Below are 10665 nucleotides of genomic sequence, written 5' to 3'. Positions count from 1 at the left end.
TACCTTGGAATTCTCTTCACTCCTATTGGCTGTGAGGAATCAAAACAATGACTTTTGGGAACTACCCATTGGTCAAACGACCTGTCACTGAAAGGTGGTTTAAATCACCGAACTGCATTTACGATGCTGCTATTTTTGTAGCGCCACTGATCCGCACCCTTTATCGACAGTGAAACCGAAATCGCCTCTGTAATTTAAATCAGTCGAAGTCTTCACAGATACATTTCTTGTAATTAATGCATTTTATATTTTTAACTCACGTCTTTCTGAGCCGACAAAATAATCCTAATAAAAAAAACTAATTATCAACACCTTTGAAAAGTAAATCCCTCTTACTCGTGCTGCTTATGTGAAAGTATTTAAAATTAAAGCTGCAAGCAGCCTCGAACGGCCCTCGCAGCTCCTGGCGGCCACTGCAGACGCTTCCGCGCAGTTCCCGCTCCCGTCCACCAGGCGATACGCACCGATTCGTGCGGCAGCGCTATCTGACGACGCACCCCAAATCTGACGGAGATCGACTGATGCAGTGAGGAGATACAGCTGATGGAATAACGTAGGGGGCGCAGTGGAGTCAAATTACTTAATTTCTGTTAGACAAAATTAAATATTTGGGTCTATTTCGGTTCATCAGAACCAGAACTTCAAGGTTCTCATTGTTGAATGTGCCTTGCGGCTGTGGTCAACTGTTGACTGCAGATCCCCCCAGTCGTACCCAGAACATAACCAGCATTCTTTATCAGGTCGTAAAGTCCTTTTAACAGTGAGTTGGAGATGTTTTCTTGTTTTCAGTGTAGACTAATATTGCAACATAATCCAGTTAATCAAACATAATTATATCTGTGGTAATGTGTAGTTGTTCACTGCCATGGAATAAATACATAAAGAAAAATACAATGGACTACTTTTTAAGCAGTTTATTAAGATGTAGTTTACAAAAGAGTGATGTATATCAGAGTAACAGCACTTCGAAATTTTGGGCAGGTACGATGTTATAATGTGTCTGTGTTAAAACAAACTACATGAAAAGTGACATTTTGTAACCTTGTCTTTAGCGGACACTGTACAACAAATGAGATTTATGTTCAGACGTTGCGAAAGTAACAATCATTACATTGATCACAATGGAAATGATGCATTTTATATTTATATGGCAAATAGGTATAAACAATTCTGGCACTGAGTTCCACACAATGTCAGTCTGTAAGTAAAAATAACACATAATCATGCCACAAGGTCTTATTTAGCACCAGCACTGGATGTGTGAATCACAAAGGGGGGTGGCAATTATTTTTATTTTCCCTTCAAGAGTACACTTTTTAAAGTAACTCAAATATCGTTCAGTGAAAATAAGTCCTGAACACAACGTATACATATTATGATACTGATTTTGACACTGTATGAATTATCAAAACTCGTGTGTGTGTATATATAAAGTTCACCTCATTCCCATAGATCCAAAAAGGACAGTAAACATAATGAATATGTCTTGTCTTTACATTGATCCATTTCACCACACTGTACAGCAAAACGGGAACAAAATGTAAAAGCTATGTTACATGCTAATCTGATGATTAAAGTTACTGCTAGTGCTTTCACATGTCCAGAACCCTTTTAAATGCCTTGAAACTAATTTGAGAAACATTTACAGTAAACAAAGATGATATAACTTTGATAAGTTATAGATAAAAAAAAGTAACTTGGCTGAATTGTTATTTTATATCTACGTTATCACAGGACTTATGTACCATTGTCAGATAATTTCAAATCAAACCACAGTGTCTGTTTATCAAAACGGAGATTTTTTTTTTTTTTAATAAACGAATCAATTTAAATGGCCAAATTTTTTTTTAGGTCAACACAGAAGGTTGAGACTTAACAATATAATGTTGTGATGTTTTTAGACCAAACTAAAAATCACTTCTTTATTTTTTTTGTTATTTTCATTTAGCTCAGAGTTAGTTTCTGGATGGAGTGATTTTCATATATTCCTGAAAGCTGATTCCTAGTCATTTTCTATTCAAGTGCAAACAAAATCAATGACAAAATTAATCAGAAACATTGAACCGAAATAAAAGCAGATAAAATCAAATTAAGAAAACATAAAGGCTTAAAGGGTTGGGGCGGAGCATTGTGCTTTCATTTGATAAGTTTGTAATCTATATATAAAAAGATTTGGTGTTGGAGGAGTTTACATTTAAAAGATAGTATATTTATATATAAATATTGAAACAGAAACATTCACAGATTGACAAGAAAAGATCCGATTGACTTCTGTGTTGTGGCCAGACGTCTTTCAAACACATTTACTCTTTTTTTCTACAAACACCGCTGATCCGAAACAGATTAAAACACTCCAAAAATCAAACACCTCCAACACAGGCCGTTCCTTATTCACTAGCTGCCATATCGCTGGTTGGCCAGGAGGGACACGTCAATGCACACATACAATAATACATTGCTTTGAATTATATACTAATGTATATTACAAATATGCAAAGTTTTCTTTTTTTGTCTCTCCATACAAGTCATAAAAACATTTGTCAAATAAACTGAAATATATGAGGTCTACACATGCTGTAGAGTTTATGTACAGTAATATAAAATATAGACAATCACATAAGAGTTTCTTCTCAACGCACGCACGCACGCACACACACACACACACACACCCACACTCAGACACACACAAGGGTTCTCATTCCAACAGGATGCAATATACAACTTGTGTTATTTTCAAGAAATTGTAACAGATTGCATTTCTAGATTCAATTTGCTACAAAATAAAATAACACACCAATTTACTACATTTACATGACTATTAGACTAAAATAAAAAAAAGTCAAAATAGTACGAAATGGAGAAATAAAAAGGAATTCATAAAATAATTTTGTACAGTTATCTGAAATGACAACAGGTTATAGATCTCAAATTTGCAAACCTATTTTTTTGAAACCGTTCTAGGTTGTGCTGTTCCGCATTAAAAGGCATCGTTTCACCTGGAGATGTAACAAGTAACATAAGAGGTTAACATGAAGAAACAGCCACTTCAACCATAAGATCACTAAATTTCCCCCAGAAAACTTGTTTGGGTGCCAATTACCAATGAGCAGTCCAAATGGACTATTGTTCACTTTTCTATTTTTCATGCGAAAAATAGAAAATTGAACAAAAATATTGTTCTTTTTATATGAGTTCCCAAATGATTGTTAATCTAACACCTTCTATCTCATGACTAAACTCAGGATGCCTGTGTTTTCTGTACCGTTTTTAAATGTTCTAACCAGCACTGCCACCACAGCGTACGACATGAAAGCTGAAAAGGGAGTAAAGCCGTCCTGGGAGAGGCGCGCAGAGAGCAGCTGAAACATTACTCACTAAATGTTATGACGCTCAAAGAACAGCACAACATTTTGTCCGCACCCGATTATTTGGAACTAGACTGATATCCTTTACCGCCAGATTCAGCAAGTCACGTGTAAATAGAAAATGCTAGCATTAGCAAACACTGTCAGCAGAAGAAATGTGTGGGCTTATGAGGCTGTTTATGAAGACATACGTTTATAAACAAATGATAAAGTTGGTGCAGTTTTAAAACATTGTATTAGCTTTCCAAACCTAGCTAACTGGTTGGAGGACCAAATTGAGGCTGGTTAGTTTCTCCAGTTGGCAAAAAAAAAAAAAAAGAAAGAAAAAGAAAATCTATCAAAATGAACATCAATTGTGAGTTAAATGCTCCTCAGTCAATGATGTTGACGATGTAATTCTTATGAAATGCAGTGATTTATTTTACTGCACATGGCACCAATTTTTTATTAAGTATCAAACGCTGTGTAAATATTGCCAAATGCCTGTATTTAAATGACTCAGATCAGTTTTGCAGGCAAAAAACCTTGACTGGCATATTCCTAGTAATTACAGGTAGCAAGGTTAATAAATATATACAATACACAACAGAACAGACACTTGTTTTGTTACACCACACCTGTCCTACAGTATTGGGTATTGGTAGCAAATCTCAATTAGTTTTCCCCAGTTAGTTGGAGAGTGATCTGTAAGGCATAATTCTCATCATGGTTAGATTCACCAAGAGTCCCAGCTTAGATACACCCTAACTAGTAAAACATTTTATACTGGAACTGTTTCATACATCGTAAAATGTTGATAAACAAATAAAAAAAATTACATAAATCATAAATATATTTTCCAGCTGAATAAAAAGGCGGCGTCTTGGAGGAGTTTCTAACAATGTTGGAAACTGAACATAGGGATAAACGGCGATAAACTTCAAAAGACATTATTGCTTGCACAGTAAACACAAACTTTCCTCGAGTCCGGTGAAGCCAAGCGATGATGAGCAGCTCAGAAACATTTAGAAGACATGATCTGAATCCAACCCCCCGAACAACGGCAAAACATAGGAATCAAACGCCAGTGTCGAAAACAAATCTACAGCTTGCATTCCCATGGCATCGTTTGACTCAGGCACCTTTTTCAACACGACAGAGAAGAATCACAACGAAGCGCGCAAATACAATGACGCACAAACGAATGCGGGGCGGTGGCTTGAAACTATGACGTCATGCTGATCTCAGCAGCATCAAGCACCAAATTAAATAATGTTCGACAGGATTCTGGCTATCAGTTTAGAGTGCCTCGTCTTAGATGGCACTTTTCTCATGCTTTCCCTACTGATCCCGATGACAGCACACTACTTTATGTTATCAAAATTTATTGTACTGTTGAAGAGAAAGTCATAGGGGCGGACCTTATTGGGTAAAAAAAATAGCAAAGAAAAATAAATAAAAAATAACAGGCCAGCCATGAGCAGATTGGAAGGCCAGAATCAAACAGTCAAAGCATTTGACAGAAACCAGAAAACTACTTGGCCCGGCTCTGTGCTCAGGACACGAGCTACTCGGATTTATGACAGTAAAGATCCTTAAGTGCTTTCAGTTCTTCGATTAGCGTCTTGTTTTGGTTCTCCAGGACGGCGACTCTGTTCTCCAGACATTTAACATACTCCTTCTTCTTCCTGCGACATTCCCGGGCTGCCTCTCTGTAGGAAGGACGAGACACAGTTTTGTTTCTTTCGTGCGTTTGGTATGAAAAGGTTTTGATGGGATGACAGCAACAATAAAGATGGGACCTATTTTTAAATCTGCAGTGAATCTTAATCAAGAGCCTGTTATAAATTTAGTACCTTCCAGTCTACTATTGTGGCCCATTTTCCCGTTAAAACAACTCTGGGTTTTTTTCTTAAAGGGGCAGTATTTTGTGTTGTCCAGGCACAAAAGGCACTACCAAGTAACTATGTTAACTTTAGTTGTTTAAAAAAATGCTGTACGTATCAAATATCACTTAGAAGAAATTTGACTTTGTAATTTAACGCCTTGAAATTGGGCCTCTGTCACTTTAAGAATTCTGGAGCTTTCTAAAACTTCGCGTTCAAGAAGTCACCATAACATCGTCCTCTATTAACCCTTTAGCAACGTTTTTACCAGCGCTGCACTGAGACGTGGCTCGTATATTGAGCTCAGCAGTTCCACCAGGTGTTTGCTAATTTCTGCTGGCTAGTCTGAAGGAGCTGAGTGGAGGGGAGGAAAGGCTCTGTGAGGTGGAAGTTTGGAGCTGGGTCTCAAAAACGGTGCTATGTCCAACCAGGCGTTTTTTACAGCTGAACGATTGACATGGGAGATTAAAGGATTTCTCAAATATGCATCAAAGAATCAAGGACACCCTCCGGGTATGAATTTGATGAGCGAATGAGTCGATTTTACATAATACTGCCGCTTTAAGGCATTACTCCAACGCAAAGATGGCCGTCCGTCCCCTGCTCATACCTGTTCTTCATGAGTCGGACTTCCCGTTTTCTGGTGACTTCTTCTGTGGCTCCTTGTGTCGGGAGGGCGGGAGAGGACGCCATGACAACACCAGAGGTGATGGTGTTGGCTGGAGCTGCTCGGATTTGATAGGCCTGAACATCCCCTGAGGTGGCTATGTGTGTTGAGTTAAAAAAAAAAGAAAAGGCGTTTTACACCCTGTTTTGTAGTAAATCACCTAAGGGATTACTTGAATCTAACAACAGAAAATATCAAAGGTTCCTCAGCAATTAAAAAAAAAAATAAATAAAGATAAGAAAGGATCCAGCACTCACCTTGGACCACCACCTGGTTACTGGGAACCAGTATCTGCTGGCCGTCGCTGGTCTGTGCGTACTGCAGGATGGTGGTTCCCGGCTGGGCGGCTGCTGCAGCAGCGTTGGTCATGGTCAGAGTCTGAAGGCCCTGAACTCCATCTGTGCCGTTATTGGCCAACTGAATGGCTCCGCCCTGCGTGATCGCAACTGTACGACAAATGGCAGAAAAAAACATAAAGAGCAAATGAGAAATAAGAAAGGGTATTTCTATCTCTGAGATAAGTGGCCTGGTCATTCTGATTCTCATTAGATTTTTATTATTATTTCTGTTTTATCTCTAGTTTTACTTTATTTTTAATTTTTATTTTATATAAATAATATTGGCACGTAAAAGTGGACATCAGTCATAACACTCAGGCTGTGCATCTTTAATTTCATTCACAACATTTTTTCCTTTTTTTTACCTCAATCACCTTATTTGGTCTTGACCGGAAGTAGTTTTTTCTCTTAAGTCACTTGTGTGTGCTTAATGGCGTATTGTTTATGCAGGCAGATGATCATTTTTGTTCTAACAGAAATGAAGCCTAAAGTACATCAGGTAATGGAAATTGTACCCAAGTTCAAGATGACGGCTTTAAAAGACAAAGAAAGTTTGCAGCAGTAACATTTGACATGTGATTTGGGATGCAGCGATATATAAAATTGTGGACTGATTTTAATATCTGATAATATCACTGTTATGGCCAATAACCGATATTTGCAGACTCCCCATACGGACAAAATGGAAACAAGATAAAAATTAATATTGGTTGTCAATATCAGGCCAAGACCGATAAGTTAAAAAAATTACTAATATCGGCCGATACTGACATTAGTGCCAATATATCGTGCACGCCTAGGTGCGAGTCTATTTTGGCAAAAAAGACAATTTGCTTTCTCGTTTCCTGTTTAGAGACAAACTGTACACACGTGAAGCCAGCTGACACTTACTGTACTGTCCGCTGCTGGTCTGGTAGATGGGTGTCGGCACGGTAACGGTGGTGATGGCGGGCGTAGCTGCGGCAGCAGACGAGTCCTCTTCAGCCTTTTCCTCCTCGATCCGAGGGACTGCTGGCGCGTCGGACGAAAGGTCGTTCAGGATTTTCCTTTTGAGACAGGAAACAGTTGTGAATTCTCACAACTGCAGGCTTCTTGGTGGAGATTAAAACAATAAGAGGTAAGTTAGAGTTATTGCAGCAAGTTCATTGACCAGTACGAGAAGCTAAATAGTAAAAGACGTAAAAAGCTAAACCTGAGCCGATCCTGGAAAACATGGAAGCATTATTCTGAGCCATCCTGGCCAGGCCGGGTTACCTGTATGATGGACGCCGCGATAGAATCTCTCTGCGCTTCTGGGAGTCCGTCACGCTGTCGACTGACTCCTGAGAGTCTTCACTTTCAGCTATGGTGGAGATCTAAATCCAACAAATAAACAAAGCGTGGTGCATGGATTAAACTTAAAGTATGTTATTACCCACTTCAACTCAAGCGTGTTTTACCTGCACGGCCTGGACCTGCGGGGACTGGATAACAGACGGCTGTGCGGCCTGAATGACTCCGTGGACCTGGACCGTCTGTCCGTTGGGAAGCTGCACCAGTGTTACGGTGGGACCCGTTGCTGAGGCGTGTCCTGCTGCCATGGATACCTTAAACGCAGAGGTGAGACAACATTCTGTTCTATGGGAGCCGGTGTGAAATTTGCAAAAGTCCAAATCAGTGTCCGTCAACAACCTCCCATCACTCGATACATAATCCAACCTTAAGGAATACAGACTCTGCACTCCAAACAGAAGAAAGCGTCCGACTATCTTGTGTTACCTGTGCTAAAGTGGCGATCTGTGCCTGGGTGATCTGCTGGCTCTCAGTCACAGCAGTGTCTGCCGCCTGCTGAGCCTCGGCTGCTGGTTCCATCTTCATTGGCGAAGCTGAGGATGGGAAATCAGAGCCAAAGTGGGTGAAAACTGAGCTTTTGAGGGGGATCTCTTGGGCTATCTACATTTATTGGCATCTTTGGGAGAAAAATGTTCAAAATAAGAAATAATACTTCTTTTTTTTCCTTCCCCAAAATGTCACTACTCTTTCAAATAGGTTTTTATGAAGCAACTCCACTTTAATACGGTCAAAGTGTCAAGAGACCTTTAAATACTACACCAGTTTGTGTAGTACGGTGTAGGCGGGTCTGTGATGCAACCTTTTTAACTACATGGATAATCATAGATTGGCCCATCGCTGGGTTTCTCAGACACATAATGAGCCAAAAGACTAATTTATTTTAATGAGTATTACATTTCTTCACCATCTATGGATGGTTTTAATAGAAAAATAATTAAGCGCATTCATCAGGGGCGTCACTAGGCTTTAAAGAGGCAGTATCAAGTAAAATCAACTTTGTTGAGCTTTACAGAAAGAGCAAGAGGTTTTAAAGACAGATGTGCAATTTTGAGGAATTAAATCAGGAAGTAAAAATCTCTTTTATGTCATATTTGTTTTGTTATATATATATATGCTTTGTTTTATATATATATATATTTATAGCGTTTTATAACAACTGAAGATAATATAGTTACTTGATTGTGCTATGAAATGGCACTGTGTGCCCAGAAAACACATAATACTGCCCTTTTATGGACAGGTTGGGCTTAACCCTCAGCTAACAAAAGCTGAGAAGTTGCTTTTTCACTTTTGAGGAAAGATTTAATAGAGATACTTTACTGTGTTTTAAGCAACCATTGCATATAACCAGAGCACTGTGTTGTCACACAGTTTATTGACAGCTTTGTAAAATAATGGGGGGGGGGGACTAGAAGGAAAAAAACAACAACATTATTTTGGAGGGCTTCAGCCCCCCTAAAATAGGCTTAGTGACACCCCTGTCATCCAGGATTATGGTAAAAAAAAAAAAGGCAATTTAGATTTTTTAAATTGATCATGACTACATAGTAGGTATTTTTATTAGCATAGAAGGACATAGAAATGTCAAATATTTACATATCGGTGTTAGGATTAGAATCTGTTAGAAGAATTTAAATTATCCGCATATGGACTCTATTTTATTTATTTTTTACTAGGTACTGAAATCTAAAACATAAGAACCCTCTGACAAGCTGAGCCAGATCCGAGGTCTTTGTTTCGAAATAATACCAATCAGAAGCAGCCTTTCGATGATGGTGACCTGTAGGTGTGCTGAGGCCGCTGCTGATCCGGAACGTGTTGTTCCCTGTTGTCGGTGATCTCACACTGTGCGTAGCGTCTCTCCGCCGCATGATTGGCTTTACACATTTCTCCCTCTGCTTTTCAAAAATCACTTGGACGCTCTGCGAGTGACAGCCCAGCCACATGGCCGGGCAACGCCCCCCCACCCAAGGCGAACGGTTTACTCCCAGGAGATGTTTTTTTACAACAACAACAACAACAACAACAACAACAAAAACACACAATAAAAACACTATGCGGCCGAGAAAACGATTAAGCGTAAAAATTTTTTTTTTTACAAATCTTCATGTTTTCAGAGTCGGCCAAACAGGAGGGATCTAACGGAGAAAACTTCATGGATGGAAAATAATAATAATAATAATAACAGAGCTGTTCTAAGACGTGACGTGGTGGAGACGTTTTTAGAGGGCAATAAAATAAACGGTTAAAAGTTGGAGGAAACAAACTGAGCATACCGAGCGATTTTCAGGGCACCTTTTTAGAAAACGGCGCAAAAATTGGCGCATTTAGCGGCTTTTGCACTGTGGCAGCCTTTGGCAGTTGAGCGCGATAATAACGCTTTAACAGTTTATAATGTGTTAACAAACAAAGCGGCCGCCTCGCTTCACTGTCAAAGCGGCGCGGGTCCTCGGGTTCTCCCAAACAGCCGCAGCCTCCCCTCCCTCCATCCTGCTACAAACACACCGCGGCGCCATGATCTCTTTGTTTCCTTCGGACCGAACCCGACTAAACCGACACTTTCAGCGGCCACCTCCCGTCCCTCTGAACCCCGGACGTCCCTTCCTCCTTACCGATACAGACACCCTTTCGTCACTCCCGGGTCTCCGGAGCTCCACTTTTATTCTGGCCGACACGTAAGAGCCCGCGTCAGGCTACACCTCCGCCGCGTCACCGGGAACAACAACACGGAGATTGGAGAAGAACGAGAAAGCAGATGGCGACGCTGACCGGAAACCAACGAAGCATCGGCGAAGATGCCCGGGAAATCCCGAGGACATCCGAATCATGACGACACTCGATGGCGCTTCAGGAATATTTTGATTTTAGTTTAACATGAAGGGGGAAAAAACAAAACACAAAATCATACACATATACATCTAAAAAAACACAACATCACGGTGAAGTTAAAGTACGCTATTATTATTATTATTATTATTATTATTATTATTATTATTATTATTATTATTATTATTATTATTATTATATTGTAATAACTTAATTTTATAATAATATTACTTCTTCTTATTATTATTATTATAAGATTATTTATTAAGATA

General features: G+C 39.5%; 1 protein-coding gene across 1 annotated transcript; it reads right to left on the bottom strand.

The window, feature by feature from the left end:
• Positions 1 to 899: 899 nt before the first annotated feature.
• On the bottom strand, positions 900 to 10328 carry creb1 (cAMP responsive element binding protein 1). Its single transcript, XM_005802979.2, has 8 exons — positions 10180 to 10328; positions 7994 to 8100; positions 7675 to 7821; positions 7490 to 7590; positions 7127 to 7281; positions 6155 to 6343; positions 5841 to 5994; positions 900 to 5056 (listed from the first exon to the last, which is right to left on the bottom strand). The coding sequence occupies exons 2-8, from the start codon at positions 8090 to 8092 to the stop codon at positions 4912 to 4914; spliced, it is 990 nt and encodes a 329-aa protein (XP_005803036.1). The 5' UTR covers positions 8093 to 8100; positions 10180 to 10328; the 3' UTR covers positions 900 to 4911.
• Between the last annotated feature and the right edge of the window lie 337 nt (positions 10329 to 10665).

This window comes from Xiphophorus maculatus, chromosome 7 (assembly GCF_002775205.1).
Source record: "Xiphophorus maculatus strain JP 163 A chromosome 7, X_maculatus-5.0-male, whole genome shotgun sequence".
Taxonomy (NCBI): Eukaryota; Metazoa; Chordata; class Actinopteri; order Cyprinodontiformes; family Poeciliidae; genus Xiphophorus; species Xiphophorus maculatus.
Note: the sequence above shows the minus strand (reverse complement) of the source record. Positions and strands in the feature narration are given on the sequence as shown.